Here is a 26,236-nt window from a genome sequence, read left to right as displayed (position 1 = left end):
TTGCTGAATCTGTCCTGGTACCGGTCTTCCCCCGGGGCTTTTTCAGCAGCCAGCAGAGTGCCTCCCTTCCTAACTCCCCGGACCCAAGGCTTAGGCTTTCTTACAGTACACCTATGTCAGCAGTGCAATCAATGTCTCCCCTCCTGCTAACGGTCATCCAACTCCAGTTCCTGTCCACAAAAGATCCAAGGGAACCCTCCAGGGTCTTTCCCAGGCATCCGTCTACTATCCCTCAGAAGGTGTAAGGGGAGAGAGCGGGCAGTGCAGCACCACTGGATTGGGGAAAAATACTCCCAGTCCATGGGTGCCAGTTAACGTCAAAATTCTTCAGTCTATCCAGTGGAGTTGGGTGACTAATCCATTTAGATGGGCATTCCTCTGGCATGGACTCTTCCGGGTTCCAGGGAGTTCTCAATTGTCTCTTCCTTGGGCATGGGTTTTTAAAAGGAAGTGGCCAATCTGGGGGTGCCACATCACTCCACCCCTATCCCTACCCTCTTGCACAGCATTCTGGGACTATTTAAAATTAATACTTGAACTTATCTATGGAATGATGCCCTCTGTGAGCCTCAGCCCCTCCACTAACTGACAAAGCTGCTTTATCCCTTCAAACCAAACCTTTGAAGGGGAGACCCTCCTGTGTTTGGCTTCAGAGGTCTAGCCTTACTCCTTTGTTTCAGTGGTCTTGATCCTGTCCAGGCCAGGTTCATGTGGGTAACACTTGCAGATTTCCCTTTCACCCCTTCCGTTCCCAAGAACTGGGTCAAGCACTGTCAGAAAGTTCTATTATGTTTCAAACTGCTATAAGGAATACAGTTCTAACAAAAGTGACTTTGAATAATCAATTGAGGTAATGTATTTTACCCATGAGGTACAATGCAGTGAGCAAATAACCTTTTCAGTAATCACTACAGATGTACACTGTCTATTCCCACTCACCTCATAAGGCCGACACCACGTCCGTACCAGTCCCTCATTAGGCCCTTCTGGCAACAGGCTACCTGTGTGCAGACTCTGGGTTGAGCTACATCATAGTCTCATATGTTCATCTCACACAAGTGTGCTCACATGTTCGTGTGTAACCAGCCCATAGTCTCTTGCGCAGCTGCACAGCAAGTGGTTTATTTTTTTAAAAGGTGGACATTGACAATTCGTGCACACAGCCCATTTCCACAGAATTTACAGTGAGTGAGACTCAGTTGGTGAGACTCGCTAGCCATAAAAGTCTAAAGCCGAGTAGTCCCGTGGTTCCCAAACGTTTTCGACCCACTGCTCCCTTAATCTATTGGCCGTTGTTTGCAGCACCCCATTATCTTACTTTTTTTTTGCAGGTGGAGGATTTAAGCACGGCCTTTTGAGTACTTCTATTTTTCTTCCTGAAAACAATTGGGATGAAGCCAATGAAGGCATTATAATCATAGATGTAATCCTCTTCTATCCACTGCGGAGTCCCATGCAGTGTCGGTAACTGATTGGATGGGCACAGGGTTCTTGGAGAAGTAAACTGTTACTGCATTGTGATGTAGTGCTCTTTAAAGAGGTGCCTTTAGCTCGTTCCAGAGCAGGGTTTATCAGGCCCTAATAGAGACAGGAGTATTGTTTCAGATCCTGGGTGCATAGATAGAAAAGGTCTAGTTTTGTTTCTTTTTGCTCATTATTGCCTCCGGTCTGATGGTACCAGGCTTTCCTTGTTTTCTAATTGCATAAAAATAGGGTTTACCCAGTACACAGCTGGACCTGGGCCAGTAATGGTACATACAACAAGTGGTCCAACTGGCCGGTTAGCTTCTCAAGGGAAAACGAATTTGTTTAGAGAAACACCCAACAATTATGAATTAGAATAAAGACCAGCATATCTTAGTTATGAAAAAGTTTTATATAATGAATAAAGCAAGAATTTACATGATCAACAGGAGCTCCAATGTGAGAAAGTTAGTGAAGTCTCCAGATAGTGCTTGTGAAGGGATGGGAATGTGACAGAGAAAGTAAAAATAATTAAAATATTTACAAAGATGAGAATGACCAGTCTAACAATGTATCTAAGGACTGACTATGAAACCCAAGAAATTAGATGCCATGAATGAATATGGAGTTCTCCGCTTCAGGGCTGAATGAATAAATACTTGGCAGTAAGGTCCTTGATACTGAGGTTGGTGTCTAGGATGAATCCAAGTAGCTTGGTATTGTATGACATTTTGGATCGAAATTGCTCCTGGTTCATGCTGCTTACTCTGGTTTGGACTAGTTACTGCTTGTTTTTCTTGGCATATAACAGCCCCTTGTGGGGCTAAGCTACAGATTGGTGCTGAATATCCAGTTCTGAAAGAGGGTCAGGCATTGCTTGTGTTGTAGAATGCCTGGATGAGAGGACACTTTCAAGTAATATGACCTTTCTTCAGCAGTGCCATGTGAGTGCCAAGACTGTAGCAGTGACCTCTCTCTGCGGTGTAGCCCATAGGACCCCAGGAATGTTAGCTTCCTTGAGCAGTGTGAGCTTTCTATCAGCAGTGCCCTGTCAGTAGTGTCATGATAGCACTTAGACCCCTGTACTGCCCCCAGTAGTGTAGGACACCAGCAGCATTCTCTTTCATTGGTGACCGGACAGTGCTGTAGGAAACCAGCAGTGTGAGCTTCTTCCCAACTAGAGATGATCAATCCAGGCCAGGCTAGAAGCTGGCTCCAGTTGAATTTTTACCCTGGCCCTAGTGATCCTGAATGGAGCTGGATCCAGCACTCCAGCCTGTGCCTCTATTCCTCCCTAATGTAGTTCTTAAAAGATAAAAACCCTAAATACAGAACAGGTTTGTGGAAACTGGAATTCGAATGAAGGACGTGTATTGAACAGTCAATTTATCCATTCGAAGAGCTGCTTCTCTGGGAGCTCCTGCACCTGCTGTTAACAGGACAGAGACATGTCCAGCAATTCACTTTACTTTGCACGCTCATTTTCCCAGACCAACTAATTTGAAAGCACCATGAAGTAAGGGTGCCTGCTATAGAAAAAACAAAATCTTATTTGGTTTATTGAAATATGCTTCACATATATTAGTAGGGCTGACCATAAATATAGTGGGCCTGACAAACTGACATTTCATGCTCACTGATAGCAACGTCATGAGGGTATCCAGGTCATTATTTTAAACTTTTATTGCACACAGTATAAGGTAGACTGCTACAAAATGCACCGAAAATGTGCTTCCTAAGTATAGATATTAGTAATAGATAGACGACTGTATGTGGTTGTATTTTTTTTATAACTGTCTTTTAAAAGCACAAACTTAACAGATTAGCTGGGAACTTCTTTAGAGTGCCTCATAAAGAATGAATGTGTAATCAGGAAGCTTCAAGTGATTCCATCAATTAAAGTCAATACTGGCTTCCAAGCACAATTTACATTTGCAGGTTGACCAGTTGTGCACATTTACATTTCTTTCAGGGAACCAGGCACCCTGTCGAGGCATGTTTAGCTTTCTGCCCAGGGTCGCAGAACAAGAAACTCCCTGCCTTACACTTCAGCTGAAGCATTTCAATTGTCCGTGCTGTTGTTTCACATAAAGTAGGAGAACTGTTTACTAAAATAAAAAAAAAGTATGGGCCCATCATGTCCCACAGATACCACCACTGCCTTCGTGTAATACGTAGTTTCACTTTTAGCGCCATAAGCATCGGCTCAAAAATCCAGGGCGCAATGTGCTGTGGGCTAAAAAGAATGCCGCTTAGGACGTCACACATGAAATTAGGAATCTTCCTCAGGAAGAGGACCCAGAGGTGGACGAGCCAGCTTCCTACACTGCTTAATTGTTGGTTGGTTCTCATCCCGCAGCAGGTCTAGTATGAAGGCCTTCTGTGGTCTTCCATTCAGTCCTGCGTCTGAGATTTCGAGATTGCATACCATCCTGCCATGCCTGAACAAGTTCTCTGTGATGCACTATTATTCACCTGTTCACAGTACCTAAATCCTAAATTCATTCACTCAACTTTGCTGTTTCCTCGGTCACACCCTCCTTCTAGTGTTCTGGGCTTTTACCACCCTCCCACCGTTAAGGCTGTATTAAATAGCACACCATATATGCATAATCCCTTTAAAATTGCACATATTGGAAAACCCTGCTACCTCTCAGGGCTAAAAAATAAGGAAGCACCACAAGATGTGATCTCTACCACTTGTAATTATTCTAGGCTGTATTACAGTCCGTTTATTTGGTAAGTCTATTTTTGTTTATTATTCCACTACAGACAGACACACACCGCCTATCAAAACTACCACTAGGCCACATTCCTTGTGCACGAAACACAAGCAACAATAGACATGCTTCAGCATTATTGGGCCTCATAACTTAAGCGCAGCCTGATTCCTATGGAATAACTGGGTATTCAGCATATATCCAGACATACCTGCCTTCTTATAGTTATTCCAAAAAAATAAGAAAACGTGATTCTTAGAATGCTTGAATTAATGTCAGCGACTGGTAATTATTCTGGGCTTCCACCAACATCGCACCTGTTCCACAACTCAGTCTAACACCTTTTGATTTTTGTTAACCATCATAATGCAACATTGTCCTATATTACGAAAGGACTGTTTGGTAGAGTCTTTTTATTATAATTGTTTTTGTTGCTTAGTGAATATCTTATCATATTTGTTACATTTGCTAGATTGAAATCTGAACTGGGCATCTGTTGCTGTAGATCTAGCAGATTGTACACCATGCATAAGGGTCTTCCATCATTTACAATACTAGCAATAGATGCTTTTTTGGATAGTCTTTACACAGAACACCACCTGCCTCCTATGTTTTGATTAGGTATTCAGGTTAATGCAATCAACATTTGAACTTGTGCTCCCATGCCTATTGATGCCCCTGATAGCTGTGCATCATTAGGTGGAGTGTATGAGTACCAAGTGCTAACAACTAAAGAGTCTGTCTTACTGCTAAAATGGATAGGGTAGTAATGACGAGACGTCCACCATTTACAGCTAATTTGTTTAGTTATAAATGAGACTATAGCATCACCCTCATTCTTTCCTAACCCTTAATTATAGCAGAAAGACCACTTCGTACACTAGATGGAACATGTCTAATGTGTTACATTGGTTTGGCCAAAAGGGTTTCGAAAGATAGACCATCTTGTTGTGGTTGATTCTCCAAAAGTGTAGATCGAGGCAAGTATTAGATGTTAGATAGTAAACGGTGCAGTGGGATGCTGGCTCTTAAAACACCTACAAATAAAATCAACATCACCATACATACATGAAAAGGTAGCAAATATAATTATTATTTATATTTTATTTGAAACGTCACTGCAGGATACATGCAAGGCTGTAGCATGGCCTCTGGCATGCATGATCATTAAACACTTGTTTATGGACATGCACTCTAGGCATGCCGCGCTATGGCTGACTGCACTAAGGAATTGATTGGCTACCATTCTAGCTTCACATGGAGTTTTTAGGGAATGGATTGGCTACCATTCTAGCTTCACATTGAGTTACATAAATGAGATTCTAGTGCTTTGCCATTGTTGCAAAGAATAACACACCTTTATTAATACTCCTGTTGCAAACTTCACTTTAAAAAAAGGATTCTGAGCTCCACCATTGGATGGAAGAATTCTGTAAGTTTTGTGACTCTGTTATCATGCTACAAAACTGCTGTTAGTGGTAAGGATCATAGTTATTTTCAACCGCCAACTCGCGCCTTTTAGCTTCCAGTACCCCAATAGCAAACTGCAGACTAAAATCATAATGTAGTTAATTCTCTTCAAGTAAGGTAGGTGACGGAGCTCATGTGTTTGTGTTTTAAATCTAGGATGAAAATTCTCAAAAGGTTGTGTACAGCCCTTCCATGTTTCCTGGGTCCATGCGTGATGTGCAGCTCCTGTCAAAGATGTTTACTTTGAGTTTTAGGACTTTTAGTCTTGTTTTATAATGCAATAAAATAGTCCAAGATTTAAAAGAAAACAATTGTTTGCAATGCAAAAGGTCTCGCATTACATAAGTTTGAGCTATTTGCATTGCAAATAATAATGCAATGCCAGTAGCTCAAACGTTCAGTAATGCTAGACCTTTTGCATTGCAAATTATTCTTTCTTTTGCTACCAGCATGTCATGAGAGTGCATATGTCTTCTACCTTTCTCCCAGTGTGCTACTTCCGCTCTCTCATTCCCACCCGGAGCTCCCGGTGTTGCTTTTGCTATTCTTTGACCGCACACTTTTGGTTTTGTACAACAACTGTTATGATCACACTTTTAGGAGGGTCTTAACGTTCTTTTGCTTTTTTTCTCGGAGCATATTTTGCAAATTTAAGCATTTGCAGTTTTGTTTTAACAACAGTATGTATAAAAGCACTTTTCCCCAAGAGAACGGATGTGCTTTTATTAACACTTTTCATACAAACACATTTGTTTATTCTTGCCCACACCTGATGTTTGCTTTCTACAACGGTTTTGTCTAAATGTGTTTATTTAAATGCTACGTAACGTGTCCCTTTGTGTTATTAGAGCTGGAGTGCTCTTTATGTAATGTGATTTTAGCTGTTCTCAGAGGTTGCTTGTAAAGCACCTCTTAAGAAAGCGTGCCTAACAGCACTACTTTGTAATGATCCAGAAGATGTATGGCAGCAGAACCACTTTCAAGAAAGTGCAGCAAAGCCCTAGCCGTCCCACGGCCACCATTGTGAAAGTGAAAGCCGAGTAATAACTCGCTAATAAAAAAGTGATCCACATGGCGGCCTGTGAAGCGGGCCCCATGCTAATAAAAAAAAGTCATAAAAGCGGGCGCCTGCTGGAATATTAAGCGTGGCGCCCATGTTAATATGAAAGTGGGCGCCATGCTAAAACCTAAAGTGTTGCGCTCGGGGGCGAGATGGAGATGAGGAGCAGACAGTCAAGCTGAGAGTAGACAAGCAGGTGCTGTGTTGCAACATAAAAGTCAGCGCCCTGTGGTATGCGCTCTAGTCTATGAGCATGTACGCGATGACGCGTCACGCCATAGACTGGAGCGGTAGGCGCACGCATGCGCAGATACGTGAGAGAAAGGCGCGAACATAGGAAAACGGCAGTTGGCGACCGGAGCTGGAGAGAGTTAGACGCTCGGCGCCCTAAGCTCTTTAATACTTTGTACAATCCAATAAACCAGAGTTATTCACCATACATTGGCTCAGCGTGTACCTGTGGGGGAAGAAAGAAACATTACAGTGGCGAAGAGGCTGGCATCCGAACACCACCAGGCGCAGTGGACGACAGCAAGCACCCCCTACAATCCACACACGAGCCAGCGAGGCAGGACACCTACCAGGAAGAGCAAAGGGCGTGGCAGCAGCGCAGCAGCACGGTACAGACCCAAACACCAACCTTATAAGTCAGGTTAGTGCTGCCCAAGACACAAGAAGCCCTCAGCCAGCAACCTGGCAACCAAGGGAGCCACCCCCAAGCTAGTGGACGGGGGGAAGACTGAGCAAACCGCGCAAAGTGCGAGGGACAATACCCCAGGGAGTCCCAGGGGCCAAGGCGACACGGCAGAGAGCGCAGGAGCATCCGGTGAGCCTACCCAACGAAGGGCCCAGGAGGGAGACCCTAGAGGAGAAGTCAGAATGGCAAATCAAGCTTCAGCCCTGATGGCACCCGTCCCTTTCCTACCCAGACCGGGAGAACCCCAATTAAAATGGGAGGACTGGAAAGAATACTTTCTCAATTACATTGAGGCTCTCGGAGATGAAAGTGAAGGGGAATACACGCCGGAAAGAAAAAAGAGACTGTTGCTCCACAACTTAGGCCCAGAAGGGGTGAGGGTGTTTAAGAATCTGGTACCCAAGGAGAGGGGTGCAACAGAGACAGATGTCTTTATGAATGCACTGGACGACTTGGACGGCCATTACCGCCCAGCAGTTTGTGTCTCTATAGACCGCTATAATTTCCAACAGAGAAAACAAGAGGCGGGAGAATCCATTGATGACTATGTGGCGGCACTCCGACGCCTGGCTATCACGTGCCGGTATGGGGTTCTGCAGGATGAATACATTAAAGACCAAATCGTGATGCACACCACCAGCAGGGCGGTCCAGGACAAATTATGGGCGATGAATGAGACATCCCTTAAGGAAGTGGTGGCGATGGTCAAGAAGGCAGAAATGTCCAAGCGAGGCGCAGACGCGGCGAAAAGGGAAAGTGGGCCGAGGCAGATGATTAACAAGATTGATGAGGCACCACAGTCCAGCAAGTCCAAATGCATGTATGGAGACCAGAGGAAGGACACTAGAGGGACTGGAAAACAGACGGCCCGCTCCAGCCCTGGAAACAAATTTGCGTGTTACAGATGCGGCAGCGCAGCGCACACCGCTCAGGACAAATGTTGTCCCGCGTTCCGCGCCAGGTGCTCGTTCTGCGGGTTGACCGGCCATTTCGAAAAGGTGTGTCGGAAGAAAGGGTCGAAGTCCACCGTCAAGTGTATCGACTCCGCCACAGCAAACTTGAGTGAGGAGGATGACCCGGAAGAGGATGATTTGGTTTTGTGCATAGAGGACCAGGTGCTGGACGTAGCAGGGAAGCGAAGAGATAAGCCCCGCACGGACATGCTCATCGGGGGTGTAAAGGTGCATGTGGCCGTCGATTCAGGGTCCCCCTGGACCATCGTGCAAAGATCTATATGGGAAGAGGACTTCGCACCGGTTGTGGGGCCAGACCTAATGCCGCCGGACATCAGACCCATCTCGTACACGGAGAATTCCATCCCCCTGGTGGGGTGCCGGGACTTCGTGTTCGAATTCAGAGGACGGTCGGCCACGTGCACCCTATACGTAGCGGAGAAGGGCCCATCGGTGCTGGGATGGAGAGACGCTGGGGATCTCGGCATCATACTCAACCCAGGAGGGAAAGAGCAGATACTGTTAACGGATGAATGGCCCCTCTCGAAAGATGAAGACTGGAAGGCGGCATACCCCAAGGTCTTTGAGGGCACGGTCGGCAAACTGGACAAATTCGTACATAAAATGGTCATTAAGGAGGGGGCAGTACCAGTTGTTCACAAGGTCCGAAACATACCCATATCCACGAGTGAAGCAGTGCAACAGGAACTGCTGAAGTTGGAAGAACAAGGCATCATTGAGCCAGTGGACAGTGCGGAATGGCTATCACCCTTGGTGGTGGTCAAGAAACCTAATGGTAAGGTCCGGCTCTGTGTGGACCTCAGAGAGCTCAACAAAAACCTCATCGTGGAGAGATTCCCGCTCCCCAGGATCGAGGAGATGCTGGCGAAAACAAAAGGTATCACCCACTTCTCCACAATAGACCTCACGTCAGCCTATTACCAAATAGAACTGCATCCGTCAAGTAGGAAGTACACATCCTTCATAACGCCATTTGGGTGCTACCAATTCCGGAGGATGCCCTTTGGCTTGGCATCTGCTGCGGCCGTTTTCCAGAAGCTGATGCATAGGCTGTTTAAGGACATCTCGGGGGTGCAGTATTTTCAAGATGACATCTTAGTGATGGGCTCCGACAAAGGAGAGCACGATAAGAAACTGCATAGAGTTCTAGGGGTGTTGCAAGGAAAAGGCCTAACGGCGGAATGGAGCAAATGTAGAATTGGGAATCACTCAGTGACCTACTTAGGACACGAAATAGGAACACACGGCATCTCGCCGAAGGAACAAAATGTGAAGGCAATAAGGAACGCCAAAGCCCCGGCAACCAAGGAGGAAGTGCGGTCATTCCTTGGAATGGCCGAGTATTACAGCAAGTTTGTCAGACATTTTGCCACTAGAACCTACAGGATGAGACAACTAATCAGAAACAATGCAAGATTCGAATGGGACGCAGAGGCTCAATCTGAATTTGACACAATAAAAGACTGCATCAGCCAAGCTGTCCCACTGCAAGGGTACGTCCCCACCGGCAAGACCATAGTGACGACAGATGCAAGCGACAAGGGCTTGGGGGCTGTCTTGGCGCAGGAAAGGGAGGATGGATCCAAGGAAACGATCAGCTTTGCGTCCCGAGCGCTGTCCCCGACGGAGCAAAGGTACAGCGTAATTGAAAAGGAGATGCTGGCGGTCACGTGGGCCTTGAACAAGTTTTGGCAGTTCATTTGGGGCACAAGATTCAAGCTGCAAACGGATCACAAGCCACTCATCAAAGTGTTGACGTCCTCGGGCCATGACACCGCGACCCCAAGAATCGCTAAAATGACTTTAAAACTGCTGGATTACACCTACGACGTAGAATATCTTCCAGGTACGCAAAACAAGGTGGCTGACTACCTCAGCCGGGCTGCTGCGATGGAGGAAGCGCCGGAGGAGGCCCCGGACAAGGAGGAGATGGTGGCCAGCATGGAGGATCACGAGATGTCGATTAGTGCACAGGAATGGAAAGCTGCCTACGAGCTAGATGCGGAGAAGGTGGAAGTAAGGAGACACCTCACGTCGGGGTGGCCGGACAAAAAGAAGCTCACAGAGGGAGTGCGAAGATTCTATGAGATGAGAGAGGAATTGTCCCTGAGCGATTCGGGAATATTCTTGTACAGAGGAGAAAGGGTTGTGCCCCCAGTGACACTGATTCCCAGGTTGTTGAAGTTAATGCATGAAGGACACTTGGGCATTGTGAAGACCAAGGCGCTGGTCAAGCAGATGTATTGGTGGCCAGGAATGGATGCCCACATAGAAAGACAAGTGCGGGAGTGCGGGCAGTGCCAAGGAGCGGACAAGGTGCTCCGCCCACTCAGACCGGCCTTGGGGAAGTTTGACACCCCGCAGGGCCCCTGGGAAGATGTGGCAATAGACATTCTGGGGCCCATCCTAGACAGCAGAGGAGTGAATAAATACATCTGTGTGATAATAGACAAGTATTCCAAATGGCCTGAAGTGGACATACAAGAGTCAATGGACACTGACACGATATTGAGATTCCTGACCGCGGTGTTCCTACGAGAGGGTATACCCAAATCCGTTCTCAGTGACAATGGACCACAATTTGTATCGGACAAGTGGGGTCGATATATGAAGAGGAACGGGATCGAGGTGAAACACACAGCCGTGTATCATCCGGCATGCAACGGCCAGGTCGAAAGGTTCAACTGGGTGCTCATGGGCTCCATTCAGGCAGCCATATCACAAGGAAAGGACTGGGAAGTGGAAGTAATGAGCATGCTATGGGCCTACCGGATCACGCCCTCAGTAGTGGGGTACAGTCCGTTCCAAGTGCTAAGAGGACGGCATCCCTTCACCAGGGACAACGTAGCATGGAGGGAGAAGACCATCACCAGCAAGTGGTCCCCAGCGGTGGTGCAGCACAATCTGGAGAAGGCCCAGAAGATCTATGCAGCACACTATGACAAGCGACGCAACACAAAGGAAACCGTGCTGGAAGAGGGGGAATGGGTCAGGGTCAAACTCCCTACCCTACAAAAGAAAGGTGAAAGCAAGTTCAGCCGGCCCCTACAAGTGAAGGAGGTACGAGGCAGGGCGGCTCTTCTCAGTGACGGCAAGGTCTGGTCACAAGACCGCATGGCCAGAGTCAATAAAATAATAGTATGGCCCATGTCTGAGGAGGATGAGAGACGGATGGAATTCCAGGAAGCAAGACCCCAATCGGGGCACAGCACAGAAGACGGCGGGGAAGGCGTAGGTGAGGACAATGAAGCGGATGTCCCGGCAGCAGTGCCTACTGACGGAGATGGCACACCGGTGAATGCAGAGCAGAGAGCAGAATTGAGAGAAGATGGGAGGTCCCAAGGAGAGACAGAAGTGGGAGAGAACATGCCGGTAAGACACACCCGCAGCGGAAGGGCAGTTACGGTGCCCTCTCGTTATAGAGACTTTGTAATGGATGGACACTAACTTTTGGTGCCACCTCCCGAGGTGCCCCACATAGACTCAGACTCACTGCTGGGGACACTCAACCTGTTGGGGGGAATGTTATGTTGTTTATATAAAAGGGGGGGAGATATGTGGTATGCGCTCTAGTCTATGAGCGTGTACGCGATGACGCGTCACGCCATAGACTGGAGCGGTAGGCGCACGCATGCGCAGATACGTGAGAGAAAGGCGCGAACATAGGAAAACGGCAGTTGGCGACCGGAGCTGGAGAGAGTTAGACGCTCGGCGCCCTAAGCTCTTTAATACTTTGTACAATCCAATAAACCAAAGTTATTCACCATACATTGGCTCAGCGTGTACCTGTGGGGGAAGAAAGAAACATTACACGCCCCTGTTGTTAATATGAAAGCGGGTGCCATGCTTAAACCTAAAGTGTGGCACCCGGAAGCGGGACAGGGTTAGGGGTCTGCGAGCTGCGCTGTCGCCATTGTTGAGTGTTTGTTGCTTGATTTGGGGCGAGCCATGCGTAACAATAGAAATGCACAGCCGCTATTCTCGAATCGGAAGCATGCCTCACGTTTGAAAAAAAGAACATAAAGCACTGTTTAAAACTGCAGTGCTTTAAAAAAAAGATATTATGGCATGCACAATGTTAAGGGTAAGCCGCTATTTCTGGAGCTGAAAACGTAAGCTAAAATTAGGCTGCGCTGCTTAAAATAAAGCGGTTGCAAGTTGTCGGAAATCATGGCGTGCTTGCAATAGGAGAAAGTCATTTAAGAAAATAGTGCTCATAGACTTTAAATAAAACATACTGAGTAACCACATATAAGTAATGTAATGTAAGTGCCAATTTGTATCGCGCGGCAATCGCTCCAAGGAGCATCTAGGCGCCCAGAAAGGACCACCAGGTGTTAGGTAGTTCCTATGCTTACTTGACCGAGACCCTAATTACACTAGGCTTCTGGCAGTTATATCTTGTAGATTAAAGATCCATGTTTTTAGATGTTTACGGAAGTCTATTTCTTTATCCAGTAATCTCAACTGGGGGGGAAGAGTATTCCATGCTTTTGCTCCCAGTACCGCCAGGGATTTGCCCCCTCCCAGTACCGCCAGGGATTTGCCCCCTCGACTATAAGTGGGGCAGTCCTCATGGGAGGTTACAAAGGGAGAAAAGGAGGTACTAAGGAGGGACTAATAAGCCTATTCAAGAATCAAAAGCCAACATTTACAAAGGACAGTAACAGGAGCCAATTGAAAAAATGGGCAGAGCTTCCAGTCCATCATGAGGCACAGTGGAGCTGTGCTTATGACGAGCTGTGCTCGTCATGAACAATGGTAAATCTTGGTTTGCAGCACAGGAGGGGAAAAGTCAAAGCAGCCAAGGTGTTAATACAGCATGTCTAGAAGTATGTGCATACGACATTTTAGATGGTCTATATTTCTTTAAATCGATAGAAGTCGCTGTGTGGACTCCTTTGTAAGGTGTTTATCTTTGATAGCTACAGTAATGGTGGTGACCATGTCTTTCAGTTATAAAATTTGGCATCGCATTTACATGCATTCTTTGCAGCTAAACAGCGAGTGTCTTGTTGAAAGTCAACTTGAATACAGCGTTTGCTCTTGTCTTGATTCAACCTTCACATTGCTTTAGCTGCAGTGGAATTGTGTTGCAAGATCTATCCAGGAATGTAGTGGTAAAAAAGTGTGTTCTATATTGGAGTAGTATTTGATGCATTCGAGGGTAAACCCCCTCCAGTTTTCAGTTATGTAGTTCTTTTCTTATGTTTAGAAATAAGAGAAGCCCCTTATACACCCAGTGGGACTAGGGCACTTCAGTAAAATAAGAAAAATACCATGGGGTAATTTTCTATACAGATATTAGGTACCGTACACCAGTTTGCAACCTATTACACCACACTCTTATTGCTTTCTCTCATTACACACCTGCAGATTGTGCCATATATAACAGGAGAACTACTATAAAAAGTAAAAACTGTACAACATTTTATTGGTTACATATACTTAAAATTCATGAGATTAAAACAAACCTAACAATCCGCTAGATATCTCCAGGTTTTAAAAAAAGGGTACAGTACAAAACAATTAAGTTCCACAAGATAAAAAAAGAAAAACACACATGCTAGAGAGTGAAAAAGCCAGACAGATCAATTCAGTCTTGACAGGCTACACATCCATTTCTGCAAAATATCACTGGCATTGAATGATACAGTTCTCGCTTCTCATTGTTCAAACAATGCAGGATAAATGGATTGTGTATTGATCTGGCGTCAACGAGTTTCGATGGTTCAATAAATTATTCCATCTTTTTCAAGACCAGTTAATAGCTCTCTGTGTTTGGTATATAATTTTCAAGCATTCACCTATATAAAAACATAATCACTATTAAAACTACATGACAGAGATATTTTTCAACAATTTCAACCTTTCAATAGTACAACAAGGCCTAGGCCTAAATGGAGTATAGGGCATATACACATCTTAGGAGACACATTCTACACCCAGTATTCGTCTCTTGTATTTGTTGTTAACCCCCAGGTCTTTAACCCGTTTACCGCGGCCCCGATTTTCCCGCAGTGCGGCACTTCCGCAAAATGGGCGGGGCCGCGTCGGCCATTGGCCGACGGCAGCACTGGGGAGGTAGTGCTGCCGTCGGCCAAAGGCCGACGGCAGCAAGGAAAGGGTTAATCCCTCTAACAACATTTATGTTGCCCCTTATTTTGGGACTATCTTAACAAGACCGTATAGGTCTTATATCGACTGTCCTTTTATATATGGCCCAATCTCCAAAACACTTAAACCACATAGTTTGGGGGATGTCACACTTTAAATAATTTCTCACACACTGTGTTCTTATCAATCATTCTTTCCCGCTATACTGTGGCGCAAACTCAACTGTGCTCTCTATCACAATCATTATCCCATCGCGCCTCACCTTAAATGCGATGATAGATTGCCTAATCTTCATTTCACTCGTCTATCCCTTCTGAGTATAGACAGTGTGCCACACGTAAAAATATATCTCCATTCAGGATAGCTGCAGACAGAAACATAATACAGAATGGGAAAATTCAGTAATTTGTAAATCTGCCTGCAGAAAAAACTTAAAACTAAAGGATATCTCACCTCAGGATTATGTCCAATAATTTTTACTTCGGCACTCTATAATAAGTTCCAGATAGTGGTATTATCGTGAGATTCACCCCTGCATGGACATACAAAGGGAGGAGTTGTAGGCATAGCGTCCTATCATTACGTTATCTATGGTGGCTAATTTAGATATGCATTCTTATTACCTTAGTCATGGGGGATAGTGTAATCACTGAAGGGAATGTATCATCCGTCTCGCTTCTTACGTGTTACTTATTTTCCTGGATCATTCGATGATCCTTTTTACAATTCGGACCAATAATCCTGTATTAAAAGAAAATTTGCACAATCTAAATTCATGTGCCTCCTGCTCTTAAACCTTGATTAGTATCAGAGTTTAATAAATAATTCGATTAGCTTTTGTAGGTACCGTGTCCGCTTAATCGGTTGGTGTATTGTCAACAAACTACACACCCCTTGTGATTTACATTGTCGGCAGATTCATGCTAGCGTGGCTTTCCTCTATTATCAATATGAACATATTCAGGCACATGAGGGCGGCTTTACTCATTTAAAGATAAAGCAAATACTTCCCCCCTCACCCAGAAGGTGCCTATACTTTCCATGGCAGCATTCTTTAGACCCACATCGCCTAGTCTTGTTAAATCTAAACACGGGAGGTCCGTTAGCCCCCACCTCATTCCTCGACCCGTTCTCTCGAGAATCCCAAAAAGTTAGTCATTGGCCCTTGCATGCGTAACCCGGTCTTACGGTCAATGCGGTTTGATGAGGAGTGGCGTGCGTCCGCTGCAATGTTTGGTGCTTTAAAAGACCTTGAATTGTTGGTTGTCTTTTATAACGCCCGGACTTTCAGCACACCTGATTTGGATATCATTTGAATTCGACGGGAGGCCACCGATACCAGGGCATGTTTGCTTTTGCTTCCGGGGTCATTTTTTGCTAAAACTTTATTGTTCCCGGGTGGCTAAACTAGCTATAGCCAGTAAACTGGGCGCCATCTACGTATAACGGTTGGCTCTATTTCAATTGCCTTTTATTATCGAGTTGTAATATTCATATAGGGACATGAGGACAATATAATTTTACAAAAATGAAAATTCTCAGCTTGGGGTATATTTTTTTTATTCTATCATAGTAATTGAATGCAACCACCGAGATTGACTTTGTTGCTGAATAGAAGAAATATACCCCAAGCAGAGAATTTTCATTTCTGTAAAATTATATTGTCCTCATGTCCGTATATGAATACTACAACTCGATAATAAAAGGCAATTGAAATAGAGCCAAGCATTATACGTATGTTTGCCCCAGAGGAGTAAATAAAATAAATATATGTATCGTTAAGATATAAAGTCCCATTACAAGATGGCGCCCAGTTTACTGACTATAGCTCATTTAGCCACCCGGGAACAAAAATGTTTTAGCAAAAAATGACCCAGAAAGCAAAAGCAAACATGCCCCGGTATCGGTGGCCTCCCGCCGAGTTCAAATGATATTCAAATCAGGTGTGCTGAAAGTCCGGGCGTTATAAAAGACAACCAACAATTCAAGATCTTTTAAAGCACCAATCATTGCAGCGGACGCACGCCGCTCCTCATCAAACCGCATTGACGGTAAGACCGGGTTACGCATGTAAGGGCCAATGACTAACTTTGTGAAATTCTCGAGAGAACGGGTCGAGGAATGAGGTGGGGGGTTAACAGACCTCCTGTGTTTAGATTTAACAAGACTAGGCGATGTGGGTCTAAAGAATGCTGCCATGGAAAGTATAGGCACCTTCTGGGTGAGGAGGGAAGTATTTGCTTTATCTTTAAATGAGTAAAGCCGCCCTCATGTGCCTGAATATGCTCATATTGATGAAAGAGGAAAGCCACGCTTGCATGAATCTGCCGACAATGTAAATCACAAGTGGTATGTAGTTTGTTGACAATACACCACCCGATTAGGCGGACACAGTACCTACAAAAGCTAATCGAATTATTTAACAAACTCTGATACTAATCAAGGTTTAAGAGCAGGAGGCACATACATTTAGATTGTGCAAATTTTCTTTTAATACAGGATTATTGGTCTGAATTGTAAAAAGGATTATCGAATGATCCAGGAAAATAAGTAACACGTAAGAAGCAAGACGAATGACACAACATTCCCTTCAGTGATTACACTATCCCCCATGATTAAGGTAATAAGAATGCATGTCTAAATTAGCCACCCTAGACAGCGATATGATAGGACACTATGCCTACAACTCCTCCCTTTTTATGTCCATGCAGGGGGGAATCTCACGATATCTGGAACTTATTATAGAGTGCCGAAGTAAAAATTATTGGACATAATCCTGAGGTGAGATATCCTTTAGTTTTAGGTTTTTTCTGCAGGCAGATTATTTACAAATTACAGAATTTTCCCATTCTGTATTATGTTTCTGTCTGCAGCTATCCTGAATTGAGATATATTTTTACGTGTGGCACACTGTCTATACTCAGAAGGGATAGAAGAGTCAAATGAAGATTAGGCAATCTATCATCTCATTTAAGGTGAGGCGCGATGGATAATGATTGTGATAGAGAGCACAGTTGAGTTTGCGCCACAGTATAGCGGGAAAGAATGATTGATAAGAACACAGTGTGTGAGAAAGTATTTAAAGTGTGACATCCCCCAAACTATGTGGTTTAAGTGTTTTGAAGATTAGGCCATATATAAAAGGACAGTCGATATAAGACCTATACGGTCTTGATAAGATAGTCCCAAAATAAGGGGCAAAATAAATGTTGTTAGAGGGATTAAAGACCTGGGGGTTAACAACAAATACCAGAGACGAATACTGGGTGTAGAATGGGTCTCCTAAGATGTGTATATGCCCTATACTCTATTTAGGCCTAGGCCTTGTGTTGTACTATTGAAAGGTTGAAATTGTTGCAAAATATCTCTGTCATGTAGTTTTAATAGTGATTATGTTTTTATATAGGTGAATGCTTGAAAATTATATACCAAACATAGAGAGTGATTAACTGGTCTTGAAAAAGATGGAATCATTTATTGAACCATCGAAACACGTCAACGCCTAATCAATACACAATCCATTTATCCTGCATTGTTTGAACAATAAGAAGTGAGAACTGTATCTTTCAATGCCAGTGATATTTTGTAGAAATGGATGTGTAGCCTGTCAAGACTGAATTGATCTGTCTGGCTTTTTCACTCTCTAGCATGTGTGTTTTTTTTTATCTTGTGGAACTTAATTGTTTTGTACTGTACCCTTTTTTTAAACCTGGAGATATCTAACTGATTGTTAAGTTTGTTTTAATCTCATGAATTTTATGTATATGTAACCAATAAAATGTTGTACAATTTTTACTTTTTATAGTAGTTCTCCTGTTATATATGGCACAATCTGCAGGTGTGTAATGAGAGAAAGCGGTAAGAGTGTAGTGTAATAGCTTGCAAACTGGTGTATGGTACCTAATATCTGTATAGAAAATTACCCCATGGGATTTTTCTTATTTCACTGTCTTTTTCTTATGGTTATAACTGGGCTTTCTTGAATGTTTGGGTTTTGTGCCTTGCCTTAAGATTTCATGGCAAAGAACTTGGGTAATTTAAAAAAATACATGCAGTTGACTTGAACTTGGTCACTGAACATATCCGGAAATGAATTACATTGTTGCTCGTTGGTTGGTATTTGTAATCAGAAATTAAAAGACGAGATTTAAGTTACAATAGTATTTTTTGAGAAGGATGAAAGTGAAATGCAGTTTGGAAAACGGACACCGTGTGCTTGTAAATTGGGGTAAATATAAAAAGTGGTGTTGCCCAAGTCATTGCCCATATTTGTGTTTCGGTTTTCTTAGTCCTCTTCCCTTGGCTCTTTGGATGGAAGTGGGTGCTCCTAGGCACTGATCTAAAGAGTCTGGGAGTGCTAATGGGAAGCTCCAATTGATACCATTGATAAGGGGATAGGTTATAAATCTGGTTGTGTCCATTTCTTGTTTTTTATCCTTTCTCTTGGATCATCTTACGCAGGCTTCAACTGCTACTACTCCCACATTGCTTCTCTTTGGTCATCTTTTTTCTTTACATTGGCATTGTGTGGGACGGTAAAATTTCAGAGCGGGATTGTTGGATATTGAAACCAAAAATTTGCTTTATTGGCATTACCTCTAAACCCTTAAAACCAAAATGCGCATACAACACACAAATAAAAGCATTCTTCAACCGTGGTAGTGTAAGTTTTCGTTGCAAAGAGTTTAAGGTGTTGAGTCTTATTTAGGAGCATGAATAAGCTGCATTTATTTGTTTGCATTTAGGTATGGGTAATGTTTAAGCACTTTTATGGAATCACTGTAGAGAAAAAAATAATTGTATTTGTTTGCAATTCCTTAGTGTGCATGTAGTATTCGGATTGGTTATTTCTGGATTTGAGGTTATCCAGACTATAGAAAATCTAAAAACGGATGCAGCGAGTAGACCATATGCTGATGTACGAGTTATTGATTGTGGACTGCTTCAAACACAGCAACCAAATGATGGTAAGTTAACTTTCAAAGATGTTTTGTCTATAGTATATCTTGGCCACTCATATCTGTCTTCTCCTAAAATGTGCAATAGTGAGTGAGTTATACAATTTCTACAGTTAGGAATTAAACCCCCTCTTGGTATGGATAGTCTGCTTTGACTACTGGGTAGTGTTTTGAAACTTAATCATGCAACCCAGTTATACTTGAAACCAACAAAGAAGGGTAGTAAATTATTTTGGGTGTGTGCAAGTAAACCATATGTTTCTCTCTGTAGTGCAAAACACAAAAGAGAGAAAGGGATTTTCACAGTTTTGAAGGGAATACTCCTAGTCCCCTTAGAATCATATAAACAAATCAGAATGAGGAGTATACCCAGGAGACAGAACACTGTCTTCGTGATATTCGGAAAAAGAGCACAGGAAAAAAGTGTCCTTTCTCAAGAAGACCCCTCACTCGCCAACCTAGTTGTTGACATGCTTCATCATTGGGGTCCCACCCGAATAGCCGAATGCTATCCGGGTGTGCTCCGACACCTGAATACAGTGGAGCTGGTTATTTTGTTGTGAAAGTGAGTGAAAAAGGTGTAAATTAAAAATTGGCTAGATTGAACCCACTAAAAAATGTATTCTGGAGCAACTGGACAATATTTATTTATTTATTTTATAGCATTTATAAGGAAGGAAAGTTACTATGTTGACCTCCAAGCCTAAGCTTTGGAGAAGACCCACTGCTGTATCTACGTGTGTTTGCTCTCTGGTCTGCCCCCGTGAGCTCAGAAAAATATTATTCATGTATACAAAGAGAAGGATTCCATCACTGGCTTCATAAGTTTGGTGAAACAGAAAGGGACTGAGAAGCAGCTGAACTGTAGGTTTTGCATTTCGGACACGTGCCCCAGCCAAATAAATTAAAGTGATCGTTAGATAGGTTTCTTTTAGTTCTGCCGGACCATCTAATCTCCCAAAGGAGTACATCCCTGAGGAACTGCGCACCCTCCATTTTAAATGTCTATACACCAACCCCTCGATTTCAAAGGTTGTTAACCGGTTCCTGGTCTTTGGCCTTTTTCCAAACTAAAAATAGGTTGCTGAAAAACAAATCTGTTAAAGTGCAGCGTGGCCAAGATCATTGCCCCTATTCTTTCTAAATCCGACACCTTATCAGGTCACACTCCTCTCTCAAGGACACTAATGGGAGAGGCTTCTTTTATGTACAAGAGAATCGTAGTACTCGGTGTGAAGTCACCGTACGGTCTGGAGAACCCAAGTGTTCCCCGTCTGTTCCGGTCCCCTTTAACCGAAGAGGGCCAACTGACATCCCACTTCTTGCCACGAGCTGGTTATTTTCCTTTGCTTGAGAAACTACCTATGAAGTTAGCAGCCCCTTGGAAGCTATTTTTGCCTCTGTGTCCACAACCTCTGGTGCAGAACAAACCCTTACATTGTTTATCATCTTGCCCATTTTCGACTTTTGCATGCCTGACTTCCCTGAGAGCCTTCAAATCCAAGCTGGCCAATCAAGCAACCCCTGCCTCGACCAGACTCTGCAGAACTCTTGGGGATAAAGATGTTCTTAATCAACACCTAAGCTTTGCTGAGTGAATAAAGGTGATGATGAATGTTTTTCAGTTCTTTGATAAACAATGGCAACCCATTCACCTTTTACTTTTGGACCTACCTCTGAAGTTGCAAATTCAGGTTCCACTTTGATAAGAAGGGAGGGAATGTGCTCCCTATATAGCACACAATTTGTATTTCTCAGGAAACATGCAGTGCTTTGTGCCGATCTGGATATATCTCTTGAGAGATCAGATTCCTGTATTCTTTGGCCACTTCCACATTGCAAGAATTTTGATCAGTGGACTTGAGATGTTGAAGAACTGACCATGGCCCGCCGCGCCTGTCTATACCCTTCTTTGGGTCCATTACATATGTAGATATTTTGCCAACTATTAATGGAGTAATAATGTGCCAACCAAAAATAGCCAATTATATTTCGAGAGTTAAATTCTATAATAAGTATAAGCAACGCAGGCCTCTAGGAGGCTAGTATTGTCTTGAATGGACCTGTGTCCTCAACAGCAACCAGAAAACTAAAAGACACTGGGGAGTGCCAATAGTAGAGCATCACCTAAGCTCTACCCAGGGTGTGCTTTTGCGCTATGCTACACGGGGGCCACTCATAGGTTTTCTGTCGGTCCAAGCAACTCTGAGAATCTAAAAGTAAAGAAATATCTACCAAATGCATAATAGCACAGAGTTGTGAGAAAACACATTTAGAAAGATATGCATAATTGTTCATCTTGAGTCCCTTCTTGACAGAATTGCTTTAGTGGCTTCTCTTGTTAAAAATATCCTCATTACACCGTAATACATCATTTGATGTAATTTCCATAGATTTATTTCAGCTGTATTAGTTTGTTTCATTGTATTCTTTTTATATTTTTATACTAAAGACAGGAGCACATGTGTTCCATCAGTTCCTGAAGTTCCTGTTTCAAAGACAATTACAAAAGTTGGGCCTGTTCCTGAAGCATCTATTTCAGAGAAAATGTCCAAAAGTCCCTCAGTCCCTGAAGCATCTCCCTCAAACAACAACACAAAGGTTCCACCTAGTCATGATGCGTCTATTTCAAAAAAGATAGCAAAAGGTCCACCAATCCTTGAAGCCGCTATTTCAGACAAAATTTCAAAAGTTCAATCTGCCAAAGAAACTGTTGTTTCAGAGAAAATTGTGAAAGTTCCACCTATTTCTGAAGCTCCAGGATTTAAAAAAATTACAAAGGTTCCACCTGGCCCAGAAAGTTTACATTCAGCAAAAAGTACAACTCTCACATCGGTTCCTGAGGCTACAATTTCATCTTCCAAATCTGCAACATCTTCAGACACCTCTATCTCTGAAAGTGATCTTGAAATTGAGAAGACCCGGAAGAGAAAGCGAAAGAGAAAAACTAAAATGAGAACTAAACATGAACAAAAAAGAAGGAAGGAAGAGCGTAGGAATGAACAGCCAAGAAAAGAAGACCGAAGAAAAGAAGCAGTCAGGAAGGAAGAGAGGAGGAAAGAGGAGTCAAGGACAAAACGGCATGCAAATCAAAGAAGGTGAGCTGTAGATTTTTAAATGCTTTGAAAATGCACTGAGAAAGGGCAGCTTGTATAGTGGATGGATTCACAAAGCATTATGAGTAAGAGGTAGTCCTTCAGGACTCTCATGCTCTGTGAATCGGCCCCAAAAGGTCCAACACCCTATTAGTAAAAGGGTAATTGTGTATGACTGTTTGCTACGTATTCCCATTGTAGATGTTTTTTAGCCAATAAACTATGTTATTTAGGACTATGTAAAAGATGTGTACAGGAGTACTACTTTACCTTTATTATTTAGCACAGTCTGCTATCCTAATACAATTGTTTTTGCATTCTTAGGTGAGCATGTTATATTACAATGGCGGAAATATAGCTCAAATAGCAATAAAACCCCTCCAGTGTATTCTGTGAATGTACACTGCTGCGACTGACGGACACAGGTCTTGATCGGACAGATACACTGATTAAAACAAGCACATTCACAGAATACACTGGAGGAGTTTTATTGCCATTTGAGCTATTTCTCTGCCATTGGAGACCACGCATACTACATCTGTACTGAGTAAACATAGGTACTCATTACGGGCTTAAGGCCTCTTCTCTGGGGATCACGTCCATAGGAAGAACATTTTGCATGGATTACACACTACTGGATTCAATCAATTGGCAAATATACCTCATTGAACCTTTTTTTTGCCCTGAAGAAGCCCTTATCTGAAAGAGACACGTTAGTGAGAGATTCCTTACCTTAGAATATCCCCAGGCATCTGTATCCGGAAATTTTTGCGTAGCAGTACTCTTGCGCGTCGGTAGGCGTCATCTGCGGCTCCGCGTCCGTCGTCGGCACCGTGATGACGTCGTCGGAGTACTTAGACGCCGCCTCCGCATGCTGACGTCAATTCTTCTTTTTTCCGAACCAGCAGCGCAGATCTGGAAAAAGTGGTACCTTAGTCACTTTTTGACTAAACTTTTTGGAGATCTTTTTGATCATTCTAGAGTCTTCAACGCCAATAGGGATGCCAGGTTTTAAGCCTTGTGGGGACTGCGACCGACTGATGTCGGTCACCGACCCTCACCGTCGGTGCCTCCACTGTCTCGCCGTCGATCATGACGACAAGACCTGCTCCTACTGTCTGGCCTTAACCTCGAAAGCTAGGCGGGAGCGGTCCCGCAAGCGGCTCGAGGTCCGGTAGACGGCCCCGCGCCGTGAGAGGTCCCGGTCCGGACGGAGGTCGAGGGACCGGTCGCGGGGGCGGAGCCATCATAGCTATCATAGCTCCGGGAGTCGACATCACTCCTCAGGTTCGAAGTCGTCGTCGGGTAAGCACAAGAAGTCGAAGAGACGTCATCGCTCTTCCAACTCCACCCCGACGCTCGCGCGCATTGCGGCCGGGGGTTCGGGTTACACTGCCCACGCGGCTCCGCCGGAGTCGCCTGCGTCATGACCTGCCCCATACCCTTTGGTCCCTGGGCAGCAAGCGACGCCGGAGGAGCGCTTCTTCATGGCCATGAGGTCCCTCACTCCTCCGGCCGGTTCCGCGGCGCCTTCGGGCCCAGCGGACCCGTCTGGGAGCCCTAGAAGGGTCAGGTGCTTTGGCCCGACGCCAGCGGGTGCTACGGCCCGACGCCGCCAGCGCCTTCGGGCCCGGCGCCGCTGGGCCCCACTGGATCCGCTTTCCGGATCCAGATCGTCGCCGGTCGACCTGACTACCTCACCGGCGCCGGTTCCACAGGTGTCACCTCCGGCGCCGTCCTCGGGCGGCGCCGTCGCTAATACCTCCCTCGACCCGGCTCTCGACGCCGCTTGGAGAGTTCTACTTCAATGAACTGGCCCCATCCTTTGACAACCCTGATTATCAGGAGATGGGTGATGAGGAGTATTGGGAGGGGTCTGAGGACCCTCTGACACGTGAGTGTCCGTCCCAGGAGGACTGGACAGGTGGACTTGGGGATGCCAGTGGTCTGGACACTGGTTTTGTCTCACCTCCTACCGTGGCTTCGGAGGAGGGGGCAACCTTCGGTGTGGTGTTGACGCGGGCAGCCAAGGCCTTGGGCATTGAGCTCCCCTTCGCGGCCGGGAGGACTAATCTCCTCACTGAGGTCCTTAAACCGCAGTCAAGCTCGACTGAGCCTCTGCTGCCGTTTAATGAGGCCTTGACAGACGTTCTTTTGGGCACTTGGTCCAGGCCCGCTACAGGCCAGCCTGTAGATAGGAACGTGGCCAGACGCCACTGCCCGGCCCGGGCGACCCTTGTTTCCTGTCCACCCACCCCACCCCCGAGAACCTGGTCATCCAGGCCTCTAATTCCCAGACCGCATTCCCGTCGGCTCCGCCTGATCGGGAATCCAAGAGGTATGAGAATTATGGAAAGAAAATATTCTCCTGCCTTAGTTTGGGATTGCGGTCTTCCAACACCACATGCCTCTTAGGCCGTTACACACACTCCCAGTGGGACACGGTCGTGGACGTGCTGCCACAATGCCCGGCGGAGGTCAAGGCTAAACTCGCCCAAGCCCTTGCGGAGGGTCGAGATGCGGCACGTTTCTCCATCTGGCGTGGGCTGGATACCACCGACTCATTGGGCAGAGAGTGGTAACGACGGTGGCGATTCGTCGCCACGCCTGGTTGAAGTTCGCCAACTTTTCAGCGGATGTCCAGAATACACTGATGGACATGCCGTTTGATGGCCGTCGCCTCTTTGGCGACAAGGCAGACCATGAGCTTGAGCACTTTAAGGACTCTAGGGCTACGGCCAAGTCCTTGGGCCTCTCGGCTCCGCGCCAGCAAACTGGTGCCTTTCGCTCCTTTCGTTGTCAAGAAAGGGGCGCCCCCACACGTGCTGCCAGCCACGCACCGCAGACTAACATACAACTCGGTGCCGGCCGTGGAAATCGCCGTGGAGGCGGTCGGGGACAACGGCGAGGCCAGTCCACACCTTCCCCCGCAGCATCTGCCTCAAAACCCTCCTAGTCCGTGCTTTCAGGCCCATGTGACGCCAGTGGGGGGGCAGGGTTCGCCATCACCACTCCCACTGGCGCACTGTCACATCGGAAAGGTGGGTGCTGCAAATCGTCCGAAGGGGCTACTCCCTCCCCTTCGAGACGACCCCTCCAGCCATGCCACCGCAATACCACCGTGTATCGGGGGATCACTTGCCGCTTCTGCAGGAGGAAGTTACGACCCTCTTGGCCAAAGGAGCCATCGAGCGCGTTCCTGGGCCAGAAGTAGGGTGTGGTTGCTACTCCCACTACTTTCTGGTACCCAAGAAGAGCAAAGGGGGCCTACGCCCTATCTTGGACCTACGGAACGTCAACGGCTTCCTCCGGAAGGAGAAGTTCAAAATGCTGACACTGGCTCAGGTCTTAGCTGCCCTGGACCCAGGAGACTGGATGGTAGCGTTGGACTTGCAGGACGCTTATTTCCACATCCCCATCCTGCCGGCCCACCGGCGCTACCTGCGCTTCACAGTAGGCCACAAGCACTTTCAGTTTACCGTGCTCCCCTTCGGCCTTACCAGCGCCCCACGGGTGTTCACAAAAGTGATGGCGGTGGTCGCAGCTCATCTGCGCAGGTTAGGGGTTTCAGTCTTCCCCTACCTCGACGACTGGTTGTTGAAGGCGGGCTCGCCCCAGACAATCGTCAGCCACCTCCAGACGACGGCGGATCTCCTGCACCTGCTGGGGTTTTCCATCAAC

The 26,236-nt window shown here is 45.4% G+C and overlaps 1 protein-coding gene across 5 annotated transcripts in view; it reads left to right on the top strand.

Annotated features, from left to right (window-relative positions):
* NKTR (natural killer cell triggering receptor) overlaps positions 1–26,236 on the top strand; it is a 492,868-nt gene that overhangs the window by 219,838 nt on the left and 246,794 nt on the right. For all 5 annotated transcript variants that reach the window (XM_086941096.1, XM_086941095.1, XM_086941094.1 and 2 more), the window contains 2 exons: positions 19,324–19,469; positions 21,913–22,558. In XM_086941096.1, coding sequence (XP_086797222.1) covers positions 19,324–19,469; positions 21,913–22,558 — 792 coding nt within the window. The remainder of the gene's footprint in view (positions 1–19,323; positions 19,470–21,912; positions 22,559–26,236) is intronic.

This window comes from Lissotriton vulgaris, chromosome 10, assembly GCF_964263255.1.
Source record: "Lissotriton vulgaris chromosome 10, aLisVul1.2, whole genome shotgun sequence".
NCBI lineage: Eukaryota > Metazoa > Chordata > Amphibia > Caudata > Salamandridae > Lissotriton > Lissotriton vulgaris.
Note: the sequence above shows the minus strand (reverse complement) of the source record. Positions and strands in the feature narration are given on the sequence as shown.